The sequence below is a fragment of the Cetorhinus maximus genome, chromosome 1, assembly GCF_964194155.1.
Source record: "Cetorhinus maximus chromosome 1, sCetMax3.hap1.1, whole genome shotgun sequence".
Taxonomy (NCBI): Eukaryota; Metazoa; Chordata; class Chondrichthyes; order Lamniformes; family Cetorhinidae; genus Cetorhinus; species Cetorhinus maximus.
The window spans coordinates 31533315-31560798 of NC_135879.1; the positions used below are offsets into that span (position 1 = coordinate 31533315).

Genomic DNA, 27484 nt, shown 5'->3' on the forward strand with positions numbered 1-27484 from the left:
GAGTTGCGACTTTGGGTTTTCTGACAGGCAATGAAGGCTGCTCATTTTTGTTCCAGGAAGTCACATATTCGAGCATCATTTTCATTGAACCAGCCCTGGCGATGACGATGCTTGAACCCAGTGGTCTGGGCATAGGAGTCTAGTACAACTTTTTTTTTGATCTTACTGTTCTGAACCACAGCTTTCGCTACAATTACATGGGATCTAAAAATACTAATGCACCAAGGCCTTCTTTGGGGTGATGTACATTTATTGAAATCCTGAAATATTTATATCTACTTCCTCTACTCCCATGTGTTAGTTAAAAGGATCTGGTTTGTGGATATTCACCCCACAATGCTGCTCCCTCACCACACTACAGAAAGCATGTTTCCTTGGGGTGCAGTTGGTCTCAATAACCATGTGGGGAGGGGCAGCAATCGCTCAAGCTGCTGGACCTTACTGCAGGAGAGGAGAGAGAAAAAAAGCTTTAGAATTTTAAACCACTGATTCTCTCCATATCAGAATTTGGAATAATGAAATTTGAGCTCTAAACCAGTGAAATTTCCCTGCACAAGTGCCATATGGATAAAGTTGACCATGTTTATGATTTCAGTAAATTAATTGATAAACCGAAACTAAAAGCTTCCAAAGAAGATTTTCTATTTCTGTTATTATGAATTGGGATTTGTCTAGCACTTTTTCATATTCAGCATTTGTGTTGGCCTATAATGCAAATTATCCAGCCGTAATTATTATATCCATCTTTCAATTTTACAGTGCTGGTGACCTAAATTAGAGGACTAAATTAAAGGGTTACATCTGCACACAAGCCCAACACAACTTGCGTAGAACCTGAATGAGCCCGATGAAACTGATTAACTACAAACAAGCATTTTAAACATGTTTAAAATGAGAATATTGCCCATAGTTTTCTATTAGGGTCTATTTAAAACCAGATTAAGTTAACTCTCAAGACAATAGCATTTATACTTGGACAATACTCAAAGGCCACATCCACCTCTAATTACTTCAAAAAAAACCCCCAAAAATTCAGTACATCTTTCTAAATGTTTAATTCTCCATAGGCATTTAATTTTCATACCTGCTGAGCTGAATTGTAGAATCTGACGATTTCATTTGGAGTGTTGCAGTACTTGTCTTGGACACTGTCCACTGACATTACTTAGATACACTGTCAGCCACATACACATCAAAACCAATCGTAATGATTACCACATAGAATGCCCCTCACTTAGGATTTACATTCATGGGTAACAGAACAATTGCATTCCAGGAGTGCTAAAGTATCACAAACTTCAAAGCACAACCAATTTAGCAAAAGTATCAAGCTTAATAACAGATCACATCAATGGTTTCTGTCAGTTATGAAAATAACACCTATCAGTAAATTCAAGGAGCAAAAAAAATTATAAGCAACCAATGTCCTGAGCATAAGCAGATTTTTTTTCGTGTTGTCTCTGCAAAGTTAGACATTTTCCAACAGCATTATTTGAAAGAACAAGTTTATCATTCTGCCTTTATCATTTTTTAAACCATCTGTTTGACAGAATAGACTTCACACTACTAATCATTTAAAATGCTCCCATTAACTTGCATTGTGATTTTCTGGCCATTTTATGCAACAGTATTGCTAAGCAGAGCTGAAAATGACTCAGTTACATGTATTTTTCTTTATTACAGCTCAATATTTTATAGTTTTCCGAGGGTGGGCAGTATGGATGTCCCAGTAGTTCTTCAGAAACATGTACTTAAATATGTTTACTGGAAGGTATGATTCACCAGCGCTATGAAAAGGATGCTTGATTGCACAGATTCTTGCATGTTAGAAGGTTAGAAGGGGAAGGTTATCAAATGAAACAATTCATTCCGTAGACCCAAAAAAACACTCCCTGGTGTTTTTGTAATAAAACAGCTATGTTCAAACACTACAGTTTTCTTAGCTGTTACTTTTCACTTAATATTGTGTATATGACCTATCATGTGATGCCAATTCAAAGAAGAAATAATTTAAGGCATGGAGTTACAGAAAAGCTAGTGATTGTTCAAGTGCTTGTAAATTGGATAGAAAAAAACACTCCCAGAAAGATTGTAGAATATAGATCTGCATCTAACAGCACTGCTACATTCAAACAAATTTTGCAGGATTCCTGTTTCCACCATTTTAATACTAATGACACTGAACTAGGTACATTTGAGAATAATTGAATATGTGCCACGTAAGCTAGACATACAACAGAAACTGTAGTCTTGGATGATGGGCACAAAGGACTTTTTTTTAAATATATAAAAGAGGCTGTATTCAATCCACTTCCATTTCTGTGCCCTGGTTTTCTGCTGGCTTTTGCTGTTTGGTATTGTCTCCAGCTGCAGCATTAGATTCAGACTTTGGATCAATCCCTTCCCTATTAAATGGTCCATTGGCTTTCTCCTCCTTTTCAGGAAGTGGTTCCACTTTGGGCTTTGTTTGGTTAACAATCGGGTCACAAGCTGTCTCCAGTTCCTAGATGAATGGGTAAATGGTGAATTTAAAAACATTTTAAAAACTCCTCAAATCCAGTTATTAGGACAGATGCAATTAATGGATTCTCACTGTGCTATTAATTTTCTGTACCTAGAAAACACCATTTATGAATTTCAAAGTCTTTTTAAAAGAACATTTTGTAAATTTTAGCTCAAATCAAAATCATAGAATACAGCATGTTACTCAGACCATTGTTCCTGTGCCAGCTCTTCGAATGAGCTATCCAAAACCAGTCTGACTACAGCCTGCAATTTTCCCTTTTGAAGGATTTATTCAATACCTTTTTAATCTTGTCATTTAATTTGCTTCCAGCACCCTGTCAGTGCATTCCAGATCATAACTCAATGTACAAAAAATATTTTCATTTCTTAGTTCCTTTGCAAATTACCTTGAAATTGCATCCTCTATTTACAGATCTCTCAGCCACTGCAAACCTTTTCAACTCATTTATTCTATCAGAACCTTTCATGATTTTGAACATCCCTATTAAATCTCCCTTTAACCTTTTTCGCTTTAAGGAGAGTAACCCAAGCTTTGTTACTCTTCACATAAATCCCTGCTCCATTCCAGAAAACCTCCTCTGCACCCTCTCTAAGATCTTAACATCCTTCCTAAAGCATAATGCCCAGAATTGGCCACAATATTCCACCCGAGACCTAATCAGTGTTTTTAAATGTTTAACATTTAATCCGTGGTTTGTACTCTATGTCCCCATCTATAAAGTCGAAAATCCTGTACGCTTTACCAGCCATCTTAACTTGTCCTACCAGTTTCAAAGGTTTGCGTCTATACACTTCTAAGTCTCTTCAATTCTGCACTTAATTTAAAATTGTACCATTTAGTTTGTATTTTCTCCCTAGCAAAATGCATAACTTCACACTTTGTTCAATTTCACCTCCCAAAGCTAAAAGTCCTGGATGGGTGAAGATGTAGAGGTTATATGAAACCAGTAAAGAAGTACATGATATGGATGTCTGGCTTGTAATACAGGTCCTCTTTCACATAAAAATTAGCCATCCTCCATTTGAGTATTTTTCGCATTTGATTGCTCCTTGTCCTTTTTCAGAACCACTCTAAATGTAATGATATTTTGATCACTTCTTCCCAAACGGTCAACTTAAGTTCCCGGAACCAAATCCTGTGCTGCTACCTTCCTCATTGGGGCAGAAACATACTGGTCAATTTCTCCCCTTTTCCCATGATAACTGTTATGTTCCCAATAATTGAGTCTATCTCTTTTCATTACTGTTTTTCCATCTGACAATTACTCCTTTCCTTCCAATAAATGGTGGCCCATAGTATACAACCGGCAGCATTAATAGTTCCTCTACTATTCCAAATATCTTTGAACCCTGAAGGACATCATCCTTTTTCAGTGCTGCAACTATTTTTGAGCATTATTATCTGCCACTCCCATTCTTTTTCTTTCCTAAATACTTTGTAACCTGAAATATTAGGATCCCAAACTTCACCTTGCTTCAGCCAAGCTTCCATGATTGCCAAAATATCATAATCCAATGTAGCAACTTGCACCTGCAGCTGACCAACCTTACTTATCACACAAACACAAATTACGATCACTTCTTTTGATGACAAACTGTGCCCTTAAGCTATAAGACATACGTGATTCTATGGAAAGTCAAACTTGCTAATACTTGGGATCCAATGTAGTTTCAAGACAATTTTGATTAGAGTCAAAAGTAGATTATTTCTTTCTGCTTACCTTTAATTTATTCCTTATCTCAGCTGCCTTCACAATAGGGTCCTGGAATAGCATCTGCTTGTTTTGTGCAATCATTCTGCTGTTCATCCAATCCATGGCACTACTGGCACTTTTTTCAACTTTTGCCATCTCTGCTGCATCGATATGTTCATAGTTTTCATCCTAAACATAAAAGATGCATAGTTATGCCCTAAAAATAGACAGCTTCAGGATATTAGAATTACAATCCACTCAATCAAATTACTAGATAATTCAAATATTAGGCATAAAAACAGCTGAATTATCACTAGAATGTTATACACAGCTGCTTAGGAACATTACTCATTGTAAAAATTTTCCATGACAGTATATTTGGCTTATACAGGTAGAGTACCTCAAGTCTGGCTACCCGAAAACCAGTGGTGTCCAGACATTGTTTCTCCCTGCATTCCAGTGAACCTTGACCCCACCTGACCCAGCTTAGAAAAGTTAAAGGAATTGCCGAGTACTGATCGACTTTGCGCGCCTGATGTTTCCCACGCTGCAGCGAACCTTGACCTCATGCAACCCAGTGCTGATGTGGTAGAGACAGTTGAACTCACCCAGGAAGAGCAAAAGACTCTTGCAGAATCCAATGAGGTAGAATATTTTGTTATATATTTGGGATTAGGACATATGCCTGTTCCTGCTACAGTACAGGATACCTATATTGAGTTTTGATGTCATTAAGGCCACCCAAATGGAAGCCCACAGGCCTAAATTCAAATATTGCACCTGGATTCCCAAAAGCCTTTAAGCTCCATGGGCACTGGTTGTGGTCTTGCAGATGGCCCAAGTTAGCTCAAAGAGAGTTATTAAAGAGTACAGTATAATCTTACTTAAAAAAAAAAGTTCAGTTACAACTGCAGGGTGTTATAACATTTCAGCCTGATTGCTCTTTTCTCATTTTAAACAGAGTGCACTGATGTAGGGAAGTGGGAGAGGCATGAAACAGTCATTTACTCCAATGGCTCAGAAGTAAATTGATATCCGCAGCAACGTGGCCAATAACCTAAAGTGCTTTGCAATTAAATCAGTTGCTTTTCCCACCCAATCCCCTCAAGTCCCCATTCACTGAATTAAGATGTCTGATTTTCTCCCACCCAAAAACTAGGAAGTTCCCAAATCCGGCATGGGCTCGGTCCCAAGGTTGCCAGATTTGTGACAGTTTACAAGTACTTTGAGTGATGTTTAATGATTCCTTAATGTTGCTAATGTGTAAATTTTCACTTTTCTGCAGAGGCTTTAAAAAATTCATTTACAAGATGTGGGCAATATTATTAAGCCCAGCATTTGTTGCCCATCCTCAATTGCCTGAGGTGATGGTGAGTCACCTTCTTGAACCACTGTGGTCTGTATGGTGCAGGTTTGCCCATTGCTGTTAGGGAGGCAGCTCCAGGACTCTGAATGAGGAATAAAGGAAGGAACATTTGTGATAAATCAGGCTGATGTGCAACTTGAAGGTGATGGCATTCCCATGCTCCTGCTATTCTTGTCCTTGTAGATGGCACAGATCAAGTGTTTGGGAAGTTCTATCGAAAAAACCTTGCCAAGCTGCTGTCATGCATGTTGTATATGGTACATACTGTAGCCATGGTGCCTGGGTGGCAGTGTAAGTGAATGCTTAAGGGTAGATGGGATCCAGGCTGTTTCTGACTTACATCTTGTAAAATGGTAGGAAGGCTTTGGGGAGTCTGAAGGTGAGTCACTCTCAGCCTCTGACCTCCGATCTCCTCGTAGTCACAGTATTTGTGCTAATTACAGTTAAGGTTTGATCAATGATTGAGGGGATTTGACAATGGTTATGCCATTGAATGTCAAGGAGAGGTGGTTAGGCTGCCTTTTTGGAGATAATCACTGCCTGGTGTTTGTGCCATGTGAATATTACTTGCCACTTTAGTTGTCCAGGACTTGCTGCATGCGAGTACACAGCCATTGAGGGATAGCAAATGGAACTGCACACTGCAGTCATTTAACATCCTCACTTCAGACCTGATAAGCTCATTAATGTTGGATTCAGGGCATTTGTTTGAGGAACACCTATGGCAATATAAAAATACCTGGAAAAACTCAGCAGGTCTGATAGCATCTGCGGAGAGGAACACAGTTAACGTTTCGAGTCCGTATGACTCTTCAACAGAACTGTTCTGTTGAAGAGTCATACGGACTCGAAACATTAACTGTGTTCCTCTCCGCAGATGCTGCCAAACCTGCCGAATTTTTCCAGGTATTTTTATTTTTGTTTTGGATTTCCAGCATCCGCAGTTTTTTGCTTTTACGTATAGCAATATGTTGTGGCTGAGATGATTGACCAACAACTGCAGCCATCTTCCTTTGTGCTAGGTATGACTCTAACCAGTGGAGTTTATCCCCTGATTTTCATTGACTTCAATTCTACTAGGGCTCCTTGATGCCACACTTGGTGAAATGCTGCCTTGGTGTCAAGGGCAGTCATTCTCACCTCACCTGTGTAACACAGCTGTTTTGACCATGTTTAGAGCAAAGCTGTAATGAAGTCTGAGGCCAAGTGACCCTGGCAGAATCCAAACTGAACATTATTGGTTGTTACTGGTGATTAAATACCACTTGATAGTACTATCCATGGCACCTTCCATCACTTTGATGATTGAGTGGGCTGATGGGACAGTAATTGCCCAGTTTGGATTTGTTCTGCTTTTTGTGGACTGGGCATACAGGGGCCTTTCTCCAGTGTTGGTGGATGCCAGCACTGTATCTGCACTGGAATAGCTTGGTTAGAGGTGCGACTAGCTTTGGAACACAAGCCTTCAGCACTAAAGTCAGGATGTTGTCAATGCCCTTCACCTTTCCTATATCCACTGTGCTCAGTTGTTTTGATAATTGTGAATTGCATTGGTTGAAGAATGGTTTTTCAGAGTAAGCCAGGCTATATCATACACTTGGTTACTTCAGGCCAAGAAGGTTGCAAGTGCTTCAGCCTTTTGTCCTTGGTACTCAAGTGCTGGGGTCTGCCATCATTGAGGATGGGATGTTCATGACCTCTTCTTTTCCCCCTGTTTAACTGTGCATCACCATTTACATCTGCATGTTGCAGGACTGCAAAGCTTTGATCTCATCCATTGGTTGTGGGAACACTTAGCTCTGCATATAGCAGACTACTTCTACTGTCTAGTATGCATGCAGTCATGTGTTATAGCTTCATTAGCTGGGCATCTCATTATTAGGCACACCTCATGCTGCTCCCAGCATGCTAATCTACATTTCACATTGGATCCCTTGCTTGAAGGCATTGGTAAAGTGAGATCAAAGATTTGATGTAATACAAGTCTGTTGTTGCTGATGATAAATGGTGCCTCACGGAGGTACTGTTTTGAGCTTCTAAATATTTCTGAATCTATCCAATTTAGCATTGTGGTAGTGCAAAACACAGTGGAAGGTATCTTCAGTGTAAAGGTGGGACTGCATCTTCGCATGGAGAATGCAGTGCTAACTCCTATCAATAGACTGCCATGGACAAATGCATTTGGAACAGGTAGAATCGAGGGGACAAGGCCAAATACGTTTTTCCTTCATGTTGGTGTTCTCAACATCTGCTGTAAGCCTGAAAGCTATGCCCATCAGGACTTGGCCAGTAGTGATGCAACCAGACCACTTTTGGTGATGGACATTGAAGTCTCCACCCAGAATCCTTTCTGTGCCCTTGCTGTTTCTTCCTTGTGGTATTTCAAATGAAAAAATGCAGATTCATCAGCTGAGGAAGGGCAGTAGGTGGTAATTAGTAGAAGGTTTCATTACCATCCTTGTCTATGTTTAACCTGATGTCATAAGACTTCATCAGGTCTGGAGTCAAAGTTGAGACTCCCAGGGCCACTCCTTCCCAACTGCATACCACTGTTCCACCACCTTTGGTGGATCTGTCTTGCCAGCAAGATAGGACAAAATCAGGGATGATGATGGAGCAGTTGGTGAAGTTTGCTGAAAGGTACAAATCTTGAGTTTAACTGTCTGCCTGTTGCTTGACTAGTCTGATACAGCTCTTCCAATTTTGGCCCAAGTTTCTAAATGTCAGTGGGGAGGACTTTGCAGGGTTGACTGGACCTTGTGCGTCTTTGTCATGTCCAAATTTGATGTCCAGGTTGACGTCAGGTGGTCCATCCAGTTTTCTTATACGAAAACACTACACAAGGTGTAAAGGATTGGCTTATTAGGTCATTTCAGAGGGCAATTAAGAGACAAGGACTTTGCTATGAGTCTAGGGTATCATATAGGCAAGTCTGGGTAAGGACATCAGATTACATTCCCTAAAGGATATTAGTGAATCATATGGGTTTGTTTTTAGGAAAATCTGGTAGTTACATGGTCACCATTACTGATTTCAAGTTTATTTCATAACGGAATTTAAGTTTCCCCCAGTTACCATGGTGGGAATTGCCTAATGTCTCCAAACCATTAGTCCATGCCTCGGAATTACTGGTCCAATGAAAACCACAATGTTACCGGTCCTGGTGGTGTTTTTACTTGCAGAAATTGGATCCATAAATGCATTTTCGGTCTGCTAGACTTAACAAGGAAAGTTCATCTCCTTTTACCAAGTCATCCAAGGAATTTTGAACCTCTAACTATTTCTACATTTGGTGAGAATCTTGCAAGGCAAAATGCAATATTCTCCTCCAATGTTTTATTTATAAATAAAAATTGTTAGTGGCATATTTAGGACAAAATATCACTTGAACATAGTCCTTACCTTATTTTTATATGCTTCTACAGTCTTCATGAAAAGCTGAATCTTTTTACCCAGCTCATCAAATGCTTTTGGTCTCTCCTCATGCTCCTTGTATCGGTTCTGAACTGGCTGACCAAGTTTCTACGGAAAAGGAATCCAGCTTTTATTCTCTGAAGGGGGCCCATTAATCATACCTGACCTCATCCAGCTTCATTGGCTCAGTTGCACAAACAAAATCAACATAAAATCCCTGCCCTCTTTTGACACCCTACATGGCCTCACACCATGTCACCTTATTTAGGAAATCTTCAAGTAAACCATTCCTGCACATTGTTATTTTTCCTTACCCACCCTATATCTCTTCCTCTGTGCCTTCAGTCTTTTCACTACAAGAAATTCCATACGTCTTCCTCAGTGTCACAAGCAATCATTTTCTCGTGGAGCACTAAATAAATCTCTGACTTTGAAGTAATTGTAACCTGAATCCAAAATGCTTTCTTTAAATAGAAAGTGAAGTTGGCATTAGATCTTCAATAGATATATGTAGAGTAGATACAATACAACAGATTTTCACACAAGTAATTAAAAGTTCTCCAAACTAATAAACTATCTCGGATGAATCTTTGGTTAAGGCTACAAATATCATTGCTGAGGAAAAGCATGCTTTTTAGAACCGAGTGAGCAGCATTATCATGAATAGTGTGTCCAGTGTAGCAAAATGTTTTCAATGGTCAAAAATGCACCTTACTTTCAACTTTAAAGCAATATCTCATATTACATCAATGTGAACTTTTCCATTTCTAAACCTCAGAGGTAATATTGTGATGCTGTACATTGGGAGCAGCCACAGATCTGTTCAACTGCCAGTCTAAAGCCATTCTGTGCAGGGGAACAGACATTAGAAAGAGAACATTTCCCACGTCCTCCCAGGCAGAAAATTGATTACCATTGACAGTGCTCCAGGAATATGCCACTTATCAACTGTCACTGATGAGGTGAGCATGTGACAAGTAGATAAACATGAAAGTACTATAGCATCCACGAAATTTCGGATACCATGGATGCTGACCTCTATATAATTACCAATACACAAAATTAGACAAGTTTGAGTTGTGGTTTGTTTAATCAAGAACCATTGTGAACAACTTACAAGCATTATCAGAAATACTTTGTATGGAGGGTCAGTAGCTGTACCTTTAGGTCATTCAGTTTATCAAGATATATTTGTTTAGGCTGGTCCTCTCCATCTTCATACAACCAGTTTTCTGTTTCTTCCAACAACAATGTGAACTTTTTTTTGTCCTGAAAGGGAAAGATGCATTGAACTTAATGATATTTTGCGTTAGGTGCCCCAATATAGCAATGGCATGAAATTACAAATGAACATTATGATTCATGAAAGCTCTCCTGGTGTAGTGGTTAACATTTATCCCCCAACCAGCATTAAATACTGATGATCTGGTCATTTTTTGTTTCATTGCTATCTGTAGAGCCTTGCTGTGCACTGCAACAGATGACTACATTTCAGAAGTGCTGTTTAGAAGTCATGAGGTTGGGAAAGGTGCTAGAAAATGCAAGTTCTTTCTTTCATTAAACCACTTTACATAACTATCAGGCTCTTGCATAACATCTATATTAGATATATAGAATGCTGGTAACATTGACTTTAACTTTCTCATATCAACTTATATCTTGCATAGCACTCACTACACTTCAAGGAATATGTGACATTCTTTGACATTACTCAAAGACAGAAGTGTTACATTTAAAAACATATAGGATATATACTTCAGCTATTTTTCACCTCATTTTATTCCAAATTCATCCCCATATTCAGTAGGTAGAATATCTTTAGAACTTTCTATGTTGAAAATTTTTTTCACTGATGAATTCTACAATTTGCATTTCTGTACTATTCCTCATATGCAGGGACATATATAGAAAGGTTGTACATTGAATGAAACCACAGGCATAATTTTAGGAATCATTTTTACCACCTCTAATAGGGCTGGAGCTACAAGTGCAACATCCACAAAGTGTTGTACATTCTCAGGATATCACAAACCAATGGATTACTAGTAAAATTAAATCACCATAATGTATGCAAATGTGGCAGCCAATTTGCACACAGCCAAGTATCAAAGACAGCATTTAAGGTCACCAACCAGTCCTCCCTCTGTTTTGGCTGTGTTGGTTGAAGGATAAATTTTAGCAGGCCAGAACTTTCCTGCCCATCTTCCAATAGTGCCAAGGAATATTATATCCATGAGAGGTGTACAATAACCAACTTGCATTTAAATTGCACCTTCAGCGTAGAAAAACATCCAAAAGCACTTCAGAGGTATAATGAAAAAAAATAATTGTGCAAAAGATTCAAATGGTGACTAAAATATTAGTAGGAGATGTCAGGACTTTATCCAAAAGATGTCACCTCTTCAGCACAGCACTGGTTATGCAATTACAGTGAGACTTGAGCCCACAACTAAAGTTCTGTGTCCTGCTAAAATTTATCCCTCAACTAACATAGCCAAAACAGAGGGAGGCAAGAATATTATCACTGAGCTTAATGGACAATAAACTTAAGAATTAGCAGATCCCCTGAATGCAATCAACAAAAGCAATTTCAAAACAAAACAATCTAAATGTATGATCTTTAGTAACAGACTTTTGGGGTGGAAAGAACAAATACTTAAATGTTATACTTGCAGGAAGTATTGTCCTGGAATGGAAGTATAGACTTTTTCTCCTTTTGCATTTGTACCATCTACCTGTTACAGTATTAGCTAAAGCAGATTTTCTCTTGTAACATGCTTTTCAGCAGTTTTAGAAAAGCACCACCTATATTGCACCAGAATGATATTCATTTCCCACCTCGGACATCAAAACCTCCAGTAAAGTGGCATGTCTGCTTAGTGCCATCCTGTATGAAGTAAAGAACTCCTATGTGGGAAATTACAAGCTATGTTGATTTTACAATTCCACAATATCTAGTAATACCTCCAACTACCACAATCACAAGAACATTTAGAAAGCCAGTTGAGCTACCCTTGTGGCTCAGTGATTTTACCAAGCAAGAAGAAAGCAACAGGCTAGGAAACCTCAGATTTACTCCCCAATAAGTACTAAGTTAGCAGACTTCAGTGGTCTCTGGCTGGGATGGTGAAAAGGTGGTTCACTTCCTGCTTAATCACTATCCAATAATCTATGCTGCGAGTGGAAGTCTGAATGTCATGCAAGGAAAAAATTAATTTGACTCTTGCATTACAATAATGACTACTTGAATGAGAAACAGAAGGATGCTGTTATTTATTTTTTGGAAACTGCTCTGAGGAAAGAAATAATACCTTCAGCACGGAAGCAGGGAATTGTCAGGAAGAAAAAAATCCAGTTCTGTATGAATTTATGCAAAAGATTTTGCATTTTAATTCTGTCCTTTGATTTAGGTTACCACCTTATCACACTATAGAGAAACCAAAAAGGCAAACCATTCCCAGATATCTGCTAGTATTTCCCGGAGGCCACTCGTATGCATACTTGAAGGATTGACAGACTATTCTTCAGCTCATTTGCCAGGCCAAGATCAGCTTTATGTAAAATAACATATGAACCATTCTTGCCACTCTGGTGCACCAATGCTGCACATTAACTTACTGACCAGCTGATGGAATAAACTACTTACTGCCTCACTGATGAATTTTTCATAAATTCCACACAACTGGTCTCTGATCTCATACACATATTCTTCTACAGCATTTTTGGCATCATTTCTCTCTTTTTCCAGCTTGTCCTGCATAATCATTTTCCCCTGGAGAAATAAAACAAGACGTTAAGATTCATACCTTTATTCTTAAACTAGTACCAAAAATCACATCCTGTACAAAACTGTTCCCCTAAATGTCAAGCAAGTCATTTTACTGGTACTGTGTTTACATAAAACCCTAGTCAAAAAAATAAAAGGCTGGACTGCTTTCTCTACATTCACTGGCTAGTACAAACCTGCGTACAGTTTGCCCGTCTACCACTTCCAAAGACAAAACTAATTACTGCGATACTCTCTCGTTCCCCCCCACCCCATCACTCCAATCACATGCATTCCTCCAACTCCACCCCCTGGCCTGTGTCGCCTCTCTCTTGGGGTGCACACTCCTTGACCACTCCCCCACCCCCCCTTTACCCCCTCTCTCCCAGCACATGCTCCTCTCCCCTCCACACCCCTCGCTGTATGTGCCTGCCTTTGCGTTGGGGCCAGCAGTACTGAGCCAGAGTGAACATGAAACTGTCAAGATTGTCATAAAACCCAAACTAGTTCACAACTATCCCTAATGGAAGAAAGCTGTTATTCTTACTGTTTTTATGTGACTCCAATCCTACATTAACATGGTTGACACAGTTATCTTCTGAACTGGTCCAACACACTTAGTTTCATTTAACCTGCAGCAGTTCAAGATACTCCATCAACCTTTGAGGATGGAGATTAGAAGATGATCTATCTACAGCCAGAGAACAAATTTAAAAAAGTACCAGACCATCATCTTATAACCCACATTCAACAAGTATTAAGTAGTAAAAGGGTTAATGTAGGAATCTGGATAATCCATTTCTTCTTAATGATGGTGAAACACTTGACAGGGCACGTACCTCAATTTCAACATAGTTGTTGAGAAGGTCCTGAGCAAGATGTTGGGGCAGATCACTTTGGATTACCAAATCCACACTTTTCACTTTTATTTTGGGTTTTGTGCTATTGTCGTCTTTATTTTCTGCAGCTGGATCATTCTGTAGAGTATTAAAGTTATGAAATACAAATCTCAAACTGAAGCTTTTTTGGTAAAATATATGGCTTTGCCAACTTTTCTTTAATCCAGTATCAATGCTCAATACCTGAGAAACTTCATTCTGCTCTTCAGATTGGTCTTTTTGCTGTGAATGTACTTCCTCCTGATCAACTTGCATATTGCCCTTAAAAACGAAAACGTATCATTTTTTTATTGATACGGCAAAATGAAGTACTGCATATACACAGGTATATCTGTACCAATGTTTCAATGGTTTTGAGTACATTGGTAAAAAGGTCCCTCCGGTGAAGGGACGAACTTTTCATTTCTGGAAGCCAGTACAAATAAATATAATTTGAAAAATAAGATGTCAATGTTATCACCTAACATGAACTATAATACCTAAATATGAATCTCAATTTATTTTTTAAAAATTCTTGGATAAATTTTAAATGCAAAGACAAGGAATAGAAGGCACGCACTATGATCGTCAGAAATTTTTAATTTGGATTAAACCAATTTAAATGATCCTGCAAGTGCCTATTTTGTTTCCTAAAATGGTTTATTAACTGAACTGTATGTTTTAGTTTCATGTTAAAATGTGCAACAAATTCAAAAGGCGGCTAAATAGAACTGTGGATTAGAATACTGCCTTTTTATCCCTCTTCAAATTCTAATGGGGTAAAGTTTTTTTTTAGCAAAGATTGAATGTGAAATAAGCACAGATAATTTAAAATGAATTAAGTGCTCACAATCCTTACTTTGCAAATTTCAGCTTATGTACTAAAAATGCTATTGCAATCAGACTACACAATTGTGAGAATATCTTAGAAATACTTCCTTCGCCATTTCTTACTTTCCAACTTCTATTGCTCACTATCTAATCTTTTCTATGCTATTTCTAATTTTTTTCTTCGAATTTTACAATATTTCCGGCCATTGTGAAACTTGCAAAGTGTGTTTCCTTTAGTTAATAATTGGTTTTAAAATCCCATTCAAGCAGAAAAAAACCCTGAATTTGAATATCAATGTAAGAGACATGATAGTATCAGCAAGCAAGTCAAACACAGATGGGACCACTGAATAAGCATGGTAGCTGCCAGAGCCTTAACGATTAAACTAATTAATGTTGTTAAAAGTATTAACAGTTACAATCTCCTAATAGTTTCAATTTAGAGAAGGAAGATTATTTTAACTTCTAATTGGTTCAGAGGACATCTGATCATGTGGCAGATACCATACTGCACATAAAACCATTTTCAAACTACTCTGAGGCAACTGAACTATAAGGGAGTTCAAGAAAAGACTGGCTCGTTTCAAAAGTAAATGACTTAACCAATTGAATAAGAGATATGCTCTAAAATGTTTGTTGCATATATAGACAAAACAAGAATTCCTAGACCTCGATAACTGTTGGTATCAGGAAACAGTACCCATATGATATCAGCTAGTTATTCTTATGAAACCACTGGTCAATCAAAATGAGTCAATCTTCTTTATACTTCTATTTCTGATTCCCTGATGCACTTCCTCGTTCCCTCCAGATTGTCCACCTTCAGCCAAGATGGTTTGGCTCCCAATTCCATCATATTTGAGTGCTGGATAGGTATTTGATCAATGTCAGAATAGCTTTCTCTGCCTCAAGAGATGGAGTACCAGGCATCTTGTTACCAACTTTTCCATTTGGAGAATCAGGTTTGAAATCTCGACCTATAAGTTCAAAGGCAAAACGGCATCGCCTGCTCTACCAACTACTGAGTCATCCTCATTTTAACCTTTCCAATAACATTTTTTAAAAATCGTAATTAGATGTGAATTAATTACATCACCTGACAATGAATTTACTTTTATGAAACACCTTTTACGAACTCAGGATATAGAGTGCTTCCAAGTGTAGTTATGCCAGAAGGCATTCAATAAGGTGCCGCACAAGAGATTTGTTAGAAAAAAGGGGAAGCACACTGAATCGGGGGTAACCTTTAGACAAGGTTGATGTGACGTGTGGCGTGCCATGGGGATCAGTACTGGGGCTTAAATTTTTTACAATTTATATAAATGACATGGATGAAGGGACCAAAGGAATGGTTGCTAAATTTGCTGACGACACTAAGAAGAGGACATAAGGGGGCTACAAAGTGACATAGATAGGTTAGGTGAGTGGGCAGAAATCTGTCAAATGGAGTATAATGTGAGCAAATGTGAAATTGTTCATTTTAGCAGGAAGAATAAAAATGATCTAAATGGTGAGAGATTGTAGAGCTCTGAGATTCAGAGGGATCTGGGTGTCCTAGTGTATGAATCACAAAAGGCTAGTATGCAGGTACAGCAAGTAATTAGGAAAGTTAATCGAATGTTATCATTTACTGAAAGGGGAATTGATTACAAAAGTAGGGAGGTTATGCTTCAATTGTACAGGGCACCGGTGAGACCACATCTGGAGTATTGTGTGCAGTACTAGTCTCCTTATTTAAGGAAATATGCAAACGCATTAGAGGCAGTTCAGAGAAGGTTTACTAGACTAAGGCCAGGAATCAGCAGGTTGTCTTATGAGGAAAGGTTGGACAGGTTAGGCTTGTATCCACTGGAATTTAGAAGAGTAAGAGGTGATTTGATTGAAACTTTTAAAATCCTGAGGGGTCTTGACAGGGTGGATGCGGAGAGGATGTTTCCTCTTGCGGGAGAATCTAAAATCAGTGGTCACTGTTTTAAAATAAGAGGTCGCTCATTTAAAACAGAGATGAGGAGAAATTTTTTCTGAGGGTCGTGAGTCTTTGGAACTCTCTTCCTTAAAAGGTGTGGAAGCAGAGTCTTTGAATATTTTCAAGGCAGAGCTAGATAGATTCTTGATTAACAAGAAGGTGACAGGTTATCAGCAGTAGGTAGGAATGTGGGGTTGAGGTTACAATCAGATCAGCCATGATCTTTTGAATGGTGCAGCAGGCTTGAGTGGCCTACTCTTGCTCCTAATTCATATGTTCCTATTCAAGGGTAGGGAATTGGTTAAGAAGTACAGAGTAGAGATAATGGTGGGTATGTACTGAAATTGAGATATGACCAGTGATATCTCCTAGGTATCTTGCTTTATAAGTGATAGAAATGAAGCAGAAAGGCAGCTGTATATCCAAGCTTGCTGACAACACCAAGTTACATGGTACAATAACTAACATAGATGGGTACTAGAAGTTACAAATGGATATTGATAAGTTTAGGATTTAAAAGGATATGAAGGAATTGGAATGGAAGCAGAGAAGACTCACGAGAAAGGTTCTAGGGATAAGGAACTTCAGTTATGAAGATAGACTGGAGAAGTTAGCACTGTTTTCCTTAGAGAAAAGGTTGAGAGGAAATTTGATAGCAATATTCAAAATCATGAGGGGTCTGGGCAGATTAGATAGGAGAAACTGAAAGAAGATTCGAGAGTGGGAGGGCACAGATTTAAAGAAATTAATAAAAGCAGCAAAAGTGATATATGAGGAGGAACTTTTTTTAAAGCAAGTGGTTAGGGTTTGCAGTGCACTGCCTGACAGTATGGAGGAGGCAGGGTCAAATGAAGCATTCAAAAGTGAATTAGACTGTTATCTGAAAAGGAAGAATGTGCAGAGTTATGGCCTGTGGGGGGAGGGAGAGAGAGAAAGGGGAATGGTACCAAGTGAGTTGCTCATTCGGAGAGCTGGTGCAGACATGGGCCAAATGGCCTCCTTCTGCGCTGTAACAATTCAGTGATTGTGTAGAGAGTGGGCAAAATTGAGGCAGATGGGAGTTCAAGATAGGAAAGTGTGAGGTCACCCACTTTGGATCCAAGAAGTAAAGATCAGAGCATTATCTAAATAGCAAGAAGCTAGGAACTGAAGAGAAGAGGGATACACGTACAGAAATTACTGTCATAAATGACAGATGAAGGGACCAAAGGAATGGTTGCTAAGTTTGTTGACGACGCTAAGAAGAGGACATAAGGGGGCTACAAAGTGACATAGATAGGTTAGGTGAGTGGGCAGATATCTGTCAAATGGAGTATAATGTGGGCAAATGTGAAATTGTTCATTTTAGCAGAAAGAATAAAAAAGATGATCTAACTGGTGAGAGATTGCAGAGCTCTGAGATTCAGAGGGATCTGGGTGTCCTAGTGTATGAATCACAAAAGGCTAGCATGCAGGTACAGCAAGCAATTAGGAAAGTGGGCAGTTAAATAGAATTTAAAAAGCTAATGAAATGTTGGCCATAATCTCAAGAGTACTGGAATGTAAAAGGGTGGAAGTTGTGTTACAGTTGTATAAAGCTGTTTAGACTGCTTCTGGAGAATTTGATCAGTTCTAGGCACTGTACCTAATTCTACCAGGGCTAAACTGGATTGAAATATGAAGACAGGTTGCATAGACAAGGCTTGTGTTCCCTTGAGCATAGAAAAGGGGAGGGGTGCTCCAATAGAGGTGTTTAAAAGGATTGAATGATTTGATAGGCTAGAGGGGGACATAAAAAAAACTATTTCCTCCCATGGAAAGTCCAGATCAAGGAGATATAACCTTAAAATTAGACAAAGGCCATTCAGGGGTGGTATCAGAAGGCACAAAGGGTAGTGGAAATCTGGAACTCTTTCTCCCAAAAAGCTGCTGAGGCTGGGTCAATTTTTGAGAATGAGATTGAAAGAATGTACGTCTGGCAAGGTCATTAAGGGATTATGGAACCAAGGTGGGTAAATGGTGTTGAGATACAGATCAGGCATGATCTATTTTAATAGGCTCAAGGTGCTGAAAGGCCTACTCCTGTTCCGATGAAACACAGTAGCCAATTTGCGCACACAGCAAAATCCTACAAACAATTAATCAAAATCAGTTATGGATTAGGTTTATGGCACAAATATGTTCATTCTCCAATGGATTAGTGTTACTGGAAGTGGCAATACCATAGCAGAATGAGGTTATTACATTAAATCTGAGACTTATTAGTGTTAAACTGCTAAAATGCTTAGAATATTTTAATTGTACAGTTTAGGCAAAGACAGTAACTAAGAAAAATCAAGCTTCAATGTTATATGATCAACACAAACCTCCTCCGAACTAAAGATGTCATCTATTAGCAAACAGCAAGGCTGGCATACAGCAAAAGAGGAAACAAAGTTATTGGAAATTTTAATAAAAGTTAGCACAATACTCAAAATAAATAAGCAGAAAAATCAAAACATGAAACTAGCCATCTTGCAGGTTAATTTCTCCAGAAAATGCTGTGTTTTTATATAACAGTTGTTGCAACAAATTTACTAAAATAAGATTGGTTCTTCAAAACTTATGTACGTACGAATTAGGAGCAGGAGTAGGCCACTCGGCCCGTTAATCCTGCTCCGCCATTCAATAAGATCATGGCTGATCTGAGTGCAACTTCAACCTCACATTCGGAGGTGTCAGCTGTGGCTCAGTTCATAGCACCCTCGCCTTTGAATCAGAGGGTTGTGGGTTCATGTCCCACTCCCGGAAACCAAGAACTGTGATTGTACTCGAAAGAGTTGCAATCTGTGACTGTTGATAACTCGAAAAGAGTTTCAACCTCACATTCCTACTTATCCCTGATAACCATTCACCCCCTTGTTAATCAAGAATCTATTTAGCTCTGCCTTAGAAATATTCAAAGACTCTCTTCCACTGCCTTTTGAGGATGAGTTCCAAAGACTCAGAACCCTCAGAATAAATTTCTCATCTGTCTTAAATGAGTGGCCCCCTATTTTTAAACAGTAACCCCTAGTTCTAGATTCTCCCACAAGAGGAAACATCCTCTCCACATGCACCGTCAAGACCCCACAGGATCTTAAAGGTTTCAATCAAGTTGCCTCTTACTCTCCTAAACTCCAGTGAATACAAGCCTAACACGTCCAGCCTTTTCTCATACGATAACCCGTCCATTTCTGGTATTAGTCTAGTAAACCTTCTCTGAGCTGCTTCTAACGCAGTTACATCTTTCTTTAAATAAGGAGACTAGTACTGTACACGATACTCCAGATGTGGTCAATGCCCTGTCCAACTGAAGCATAACCTCCCTACTTTTGTAATCAATTCCCCTCACAACAAATGATAACATTCTATTAGCTTTCCTAATTACCTGCTGCACCTGCATACTAACCTTTAGTGATTCATGCACTAGGACACCCAAATCCCACTGAATCTCAGAGCTCTGCAATCTCTCACCATTTAGATAATCTTTTTTATTCTTCCTGCCAAAATGAATAATTTCACATTATACTCCATTTTCTAGAACGTTGCCTACTCATTTACATTGTCTTCGCAATTTACTTTCCTACCTATCTTTGCGTCATCAGCAAATTTAACCACCATTCCTTCAGCCCCTTCATCCAAGTCATTTATATAAATTGTAAGAAGTTGAGGCCCCAGCACTGATCCCTGTGGCACACCACTCATCACATCCTGCCAACCAGAAAATGACCCATTTATGCCAACTCTCTGCTTCCTGTTAGCGAGCCAATCTTCTATCCATGCCAATATGTTACCCCCTACATCGAACTTTTATTTCTGCAATAACCTTTGATGTGGAACTTTATCAAATGACTTCTGGGAATCAAAGTACAGTACATCCACTGGTTTCCCTTTATCCACAGCACATGTGACTCCTTCAAAGAACTCCAAAAACCTGGTTAAACATGATTTCCCTTTTACAAAACCATGTTGACTCTGCTTGATTGCCTTAAATTTTTTGAAGTGCCCTGCTATAAAAACTTTAATAATAGCTTCTAACATTTTCCCTATGACAGATGTTAGGCTAACTGGCCTATAGGTTCCTTCTTTCTGTCTCCCTCCCTTTTTGAATAAAGGAGTTATATTTGCTATTTTCTAAACTAATGGAACCTTCCCCGAATCTAGGGAATTTTGGAAAATTAAAATCAGTGCATCAACTATCTCACTAGCCACTTCTTTCAAGACCTTAGGGTGAAATCCCCCTAGACCTGGGGATTTGTCGGCCTGCAGCCCCAACAATTGTTCAAACATGTTGCTATTGTTTCATGCACAATATACTACAATAGATATCCAAATGCATCAGCTTAGAACTGGAGACTATGTCCATTCTCCTGGTCTGTGCTGTGGTTGGAAGTAGGGGCACAATTGGCTTCAATGCTTCTGAATTAGGGAAAAGGAGGAAAATACAGCCCATCACTATCCAAGCGATCTGTACTAGAGCTGAACTTGCGCATCAGATGATGACAGCAGAACCAAATCAAGTTTGCTATGATACCCCCCTATTGGGAATATGCTGCTGCCAAATATTTGGGAAGTAACTGAGGCATAACCTAGAGAAAGAGACAGATATTCAAGTGAGACTGAGTAACCTATTAGTGCAGATAATTTTAACTTTAAAGTATGTAACACCAAAAAAGTGCAAGGGTCACTGCAACAATTTGTTTAAATGGGTTTCTACTTGATCGAGAGATTCCAGGGAACAAAACACCAAAATGACAGCAAAGAGTGCCTCAGAATTTGGAAAGTTTATAAAGCTTCAAAAAAGATACACCTTTGGCCTTGACATATCAACTATTTTGTATACTATACCTGATCATCCATTTTTGCATTTGCTGTGCCCCGAGATGAGTGGCCTGTTTCCATTGGAACATCTTCCTGACCAATCTCTGGTCTCGGTTTCTCAATCAGTGATGCACTGGACACATTGAAAATACTATGGATATTGACTCTAACTTTGACTTTGATTTTTGAACTTTCACCATCATTTTGAGGAACCACATTTTGAATAGTAAACCGACCTGATTCAAAACACAAGTTGTATTTTAATTAAATAAAGCACTACAGAGGTTATTTATTGAATAATCCATTTTCATTCTCCAAAATATTTGTCCCAGAATTGGCTGAAAACCATAAGGCATTCATTGACAATTTGGAAAAGTTACAAATGGCTACAGTACAAATATAGCCATATAAAATGAAACAACAGCCTCTAACAGCTATGCAAAAATGGTGCGATACCAGTTATTTGCAATATTTGAATGTGTTTTATTTGTTAAATACCTCAATAAGTATTGTTAATCCATAATCTTTGAGAGAAGTTCAAGCTTCCTGTACATGGAGATGACTAATAATATCGAAATCAATAGTAGGAATCCAGGCTAGAACTTTTATGTAATACAAACTGTCAGCTGATTGAGAGCTGATAAGCACCCAAGGATTACAAACCAGGAAAGTTCTAGGTTTAATTTTTACTCTGTGCTGACTAACTGATGCTAGCTAAAGTGGTAGTTGAGGTGGGGGAATCCAAGGTTAGCTGCAGTGCAGTGTTTGGGTAAGGAAGAAATAAAAAAAAGTTTTGCAATCCTCATCTTGATCCAGTGACCCCTGCTGGAAGGGCATGTTTGTAGAGGCCAATTAAGGACAGGTTTGTTTGGATTCAACTATGACGTTTTTGTGGTCAAACAGCCCACTAGCATTTACTGTCTATGACTATACATGAAAAATCATCATGCTACTGCAGGGTACTCAGTGGCTGTGGAAAAATACCTTATTTAGAAGACTAATTACTTCATATAGATGATGGGACTGGTGGAAAAAAGGTAAATAATTTCCCTTAAAATACTCATCTTTGTCAAAAGACTGCAGCTAAAATATTATTTCTTCATTGAGAAATATCACAACATGATTTTGCATGGCTCCCATTTGCTGCAGAGGCACTAATGTTTATTGCTTCAACCATTCAGGTACATTAGTTTTTTAAAATTTATTTGTTCATGGGATGCAGGTGTCGCTGGCTAGACCAGCATTTATTGCCCATCCCAAATGGCTCTCGTGGTGGTGGTGAGCTGCCTTCTTGAACCATTACACTCCATGTGTTGTAGAAACACCCACAGTGCTGTTAGGGAGGGAGTTCCTGGATTTTGACCCAACAACATTGAAGGAACAGTGATAACTAAGTCAGGATGGTGTGTGGCTTGCAGGGGAACATGCACGTGGTGGTGTTCCTATGTACCTGCTGCCCTTATCCTTCTAGGTGGTAGAGGTTCTAAGTTTGGAACGTGCTGTTGCAGGAGCCACGAATTGCTGCAATGCATCTTGTAGATGGTCTGCACTGCTGCCACTGTGTGTCTGTGGTGGAGGGAGTGAAAGTTTAAGGTGGTGGATGGGGTGCCAATCAAGCAGTTGCTTTTTCCTGGGAGGTAATCGAGCTTCTCAAGTGTTGTCGGAGCTGCACTCATCCAGCCAAGTGGAGAGTATCCCATCACACTCCTGACTTGTGCCTTGCAAATGGTGGTCAGGCAGCAAATCCTGAGTCAGGAGGGAATACCACCATCTGCAAGTTCCCCTCCAAGCCACACACCATCTTGACTTGGAATTATATTACTGTTCCTTCACTGTTGTTGGGTCAAAATCCAGGAACTCCTGAACAGCACTGTGGGTGTTCCTACAACACATGATCTGCAGAGGTTCAAGAAGGCAGCTCACCACTGCCTCGAAGGCCATCCAGGATGAGCAATAAATGCTGGTCTAGCCAGCGACACCCGGATCCTGTAAGCAATTACTCACCACAGAATTCCCAGCCTCTGACCTGTTCTTGTAGCCACAGTATTTATATGGCTGGTCCAGTTCAGTTTCTGGTCAATGGTAACCCCTAGGATGTTAACAGTGGGGGACTGAGTGATGGTAATGTCATTGAATGTCATGGGGAGATGGTCATTGCCTGGCACTTGTGTGGTGCAAATGTTACTTGCCACTTACAAGCCTGAATGTTGTCCAGGTCTTGCTGCAAAAGGACATGGACTGCTTCAGTATCTGAGCAGTCGCGAATGGTGCTGAATAAGCTGACGACTGCACAATCATCCCCACTTCTGACCTTATGATGAAGGGAAGATCATTGATGAAGCAGCTGAAGATGGTTGGGCTGAGGATACTACATCGAGAAACTCCTGCAGCGACATCCTGGGGTTGAACTGATTGACCTCCAACTACCACAAACATCTTACTCTGTGCTAGGTATGACCCCTAACCAGCGGAGAGTTTTCCCCGATTTCCACTGACTTCAGTTTTGCTAGGGTTCCTTGATACCCCACACTGTCAAATGCAGCCTTGGTGTCAAGGGCAATCACACTCACTTCACCTCTGGAATTCAGCTCTTTTGTTCCTGTTTGGCGCAAAGCTGTAATGAGGTCAGGAGCTGAGTGACCCTGGTGAACACAACTGAGCATCAGTGAGCAGGTTATTGCTGAATAAGTGTCACTTGATAGCACTGTTGACAACACTTTCCACCACTTTGCTGGCGATCAAGTAGACTGGGGCAGTTATTGGCTAGGTTCGTTGTCCTTTGTGGACAGGACATACCTCAACAATTTTCCACATTGCTGGGTAGATCCCAGTGTTGTCACTGTACTGAACAGTTTGATGAGGGATACAGCTAGTTCTGGAGCAGGTTGTCTAATGAGGATAGCTTGGACAAGCTGTGCTTGGTTCCACTGGAGTTTAGAAGAGTGAGGGGTGACTTGATTGAAGTATAAAAGATCCTGAATGGTCTTGACAAGGTGGAAGTTACAAGGTAGACGTGGAAAGGATGTTTCCTCTTATGGGCGAGTCTAGAACTAGGGGGCACTTTTTAAAATTAGGGGTCACCCTAATAGGACAGAGATAAGGAGAATTTTGTTCTGAGGGTTGTGCGACTTTGGAATTCTCTGCCTCCGAAGGCGGTGGAGGTGGGGTCATTGAATATTTTTAAGGCAGAGATAGATTGATTCACTTGCTTAACAAGAATCTAAGGTTATTGGGGGTAGATGGGAATGTGGAACTCGAAACAAACAGATCAGCCATGATCTTACTGAATGGTGGAGCAGGCTCAAGGGACCAAATGGCCTACTTCTGCCCTTATTCGTATTTCTGGAATGTTTTCAGGGCCCATAGCCTTTACATATCAATAAATGGTTGAAGGCACTGGATATCACGTGGAGTGAATCAAAGTGGCTGAAGACTGGCATTTGTGATGCTGGGGACCTCAGGGGACGGCCAAAATGGATCAGCCACCTGACACTCCTGAGTGAAGATGGTTGCAAATGCTTCAGCCTGGTCTTTTGGACTTATGTGCTGGACAGCCCCATCGAGGATGGGTATATTTGTGGAGCCTCCTCCTCTTGTTAGTTGTTTAATCGTCCACCGCCATTTACAGCTGGATGTGGCAGGACTGCAGACCTTAGATCTGATCTGTTAGTTGTGGGATGATATGGTTTCCAAAATGACCTTGTAGAAAGTAAGCTCAAGTGTGCAGAGACAGCATCATGCAGAATCCTTATACTGGCAAAAACACTCAATGTACTTTAAACGGTGACAATCATGTTAAGCATTATTCATGAAGACAAGTATTCATCTGGATCGAAGCGCAACACCGGCAAATATTGCTTTTCAGGTAACACATCCCAAAAGTATATGAATTGCTTTGTTCCAGTTGTCACATTTATATTGAATGTTAATCTTTAAAATGCATACATTAAACCTTTAATGCATACAAAACAAAAAATTGAAGACAAAAAGTGATTTCTTTTGTGTCCCTGTCATGAAGCTATTAATGTACATAATATTATTGGAAAACATTTTTCTTTTAAAATAGAGGTTTAGTCTGTGGGTGTGGCTTAATTGGATTAAAGCCAGCCAGTCTGGGTGCTTTGACGTGTACTCGTTTTGATATGTAAGAGAGATAGAGTGTATTTGCATTTTTGAATAGAGCATTCAAGGAGTGGGGTGAAAACTACCACCTAGCTAGCAAATACAAGCAATATGTTTATATTACTAATAAAATTGGTACTATGAGCTGTTAAAAGGTAGAGTTCAAAGAGGCTGGTGATACAATGAGAATTTACATTCAATGAGCAATGCTAGGCATAACTTCAGCAGTTTTGTGTTTGTAGGGCAGAGGCAATGTAAGATAACAGCAGCTGTAAGCCTCCAACCGTCTCCACAGGAACCAAAATGAAAAGAACCTCATTTTTAATTCGTAAGGTGAAAATGCTTTGCCTGGTGTCAGGTTAAGTAATTGGGTTGCTGTTGCCTTAATGGAGATTAGTTTGGGAACTTGTTAAAAGTTAAGATAGTAGTAATTTGTAGCCATGTATATATATTTTAACCTGTGTAAATTAATAAAATATTTCATTTAGGGTAATTATATTAGGTGATTTCAAATTTCCCAACATTAATTGGGATAGACATAGTATTAAGGGTTTGGAGGGAGTGGATTTCTTGAAATGTGTACAGGAGAACTTTTTAGGTCAATATGTAGAGGGTCCAACAAGGGACGGCGCAATGCTGGACCTAATTCTGGGGAATGAAGCCGGACAGGTGGCTGAGGTGGTGGTGGGTGAGCATTTTAGCGATAGCAACCACAACATAGTACAGTTTAAGTTTGTTATGGACAAAGAAATCGACAAGTTGCAAAAAAATGTTTTGGATTGGGGGAGAGTGCATTTTAGTAAAATAAGGCAGGATTTGGCCCAGGTAGACTGGGAACAGTTACTTGCAGGGAAATCTACAGAGGAACAGTGTTCAAAAAGGAAATGGAGAGGGTACAGGCTCAACATGTTCCCTCTGGGTTGATAGGAAGGAGTAACAAGCCCAGAGAACCATGGATGACCAGAGATATTCAGGTTACGATGAGAAGAAAAAGAGAAGCTTTTAGCAGGTACAAGGGAAGCAAATCAGCAGAGGCATTAGTGGAGTACAGAAAGTGCAGGGTGGAGCTTAAGAAAGCAATTAGGAGAGCAAAGAGGGGATATGAGGAAGCTCTGGCTGGTAAAAGTAGGGAAAATCCCAAGATATTCTATAAGAATATCAATGGGAAGAGGATAACCAGGGAAAGAGTAAGGCCCATAAGGGACCAAGAGGGCAATCTATGGGTGGAGCCAGGGGACATCACTAGAGTGTTGAATACTTCACATCCATCTTCACCCAAGAGAATGAGGATGAAGGTACTGAATTCGGGGAGAGAGACTGCGAGGTTCTTAAGCAAATTGATATAGGGAGTGACAAGGTTTTGGAGGTGCTGGCAGGCTTAAAAGTGGATGAATCTCCAGGTCCAGATGATTTGTGTCCCAGACTGCTGAGAGAGGCAAGGGAGGAGATCGCAGGGGCTCTGACCTAAATTTTTAATTCCTCTCTGGCCACAGGGGAGGTGCCTGAGGACCGGAGAACAGCTAATGTGGTTCCGCTATTTAGGAAGGGTTGTAGAGATAAGCCAGGTGAGTCTCACGTCAGTGGTAGGGAAACTATTGGAGAAAGTTCTGAAGGACAGTATCTATCTCCACTTGGAGAGGCAAGGTTTAATCAGGGATAGTCAGCATGGCTTTGTCAGAGGGAGGTCATGCCTAACGAATTTGATTGAATTTTTTGAGGAGGTGGCCAGGTGTGTAGATGAGGGTAGTGCAGTTGATGTAGTTTATATGGATTTCAGCAAAGCCTTTGTCAAGGTGCAACATGGTAGACTTATAAAGAAGGCACATTGGATACAGGGTAATTTGATAAGGTGGATTCAAAATTGGCTTAGTTGTAGGAGGCAGAGGGTGATGACAGAAGGATGCTTTAGTAACTGGAAGCCAGTGTCCAGTGGCGTACCACAGGGGTCTGTGCTCGGTCCCCTATTATTTGTCATTTATATAAACGACATAGATGACTATGTGGGGGGTAGGATTAGTAAGTTTGCCGATGACACAAAGATTGGCCAGGTGCTTAACACTGAGGCTGAGTATCTTGGGCTACAGGAAGTTATAGACGGGA

At 39.8% G+C, this 27484-nt stretch overlaps 1 protein-coding gene across 1 annotated transcript in view; it reads right to left on the reverse strand.

Moving 5' to 3' along the window:
- Positions 1–2147: 2147 nt before the first annotated feature.
- Positions 2148–27484, reverse strand: part of hspa4l (heat shock protein 4 like) — a 78994-nt gene continuing 53657 nt past the window's right edge. The window contains exons 12-19 of the mRNA XM_078539664.1: positions 21290–21498; positions 13849–13926; positions 13606–13743; positions 12647–12772; positions 10162–10269; positions 8989–9108; positions 4248–4409; positions 2148–2503 (exon numbers count right to left, since the gene is read on the reverse strand). Of these exons, the coding sequence (XP_078395790.1) occupies positions 2303–2503; positions 4248–4409; positions 8989–9108; positions 10162–10269; positions 12647–12772; positions 13606–13743; positions 13849–13926; positions 21290–21498 (1142 nt within the window). The 3' untranslated portion in view covers positions 2148–2302. The remainder of the gene's footprint in view (positions 2504–4247; positions 4410–8988; positions 9109–10161; positions 10270–12646; positions 12773–13605; positions 13744–13848; positions 13927–21289; positions 21499–27484) is intronic.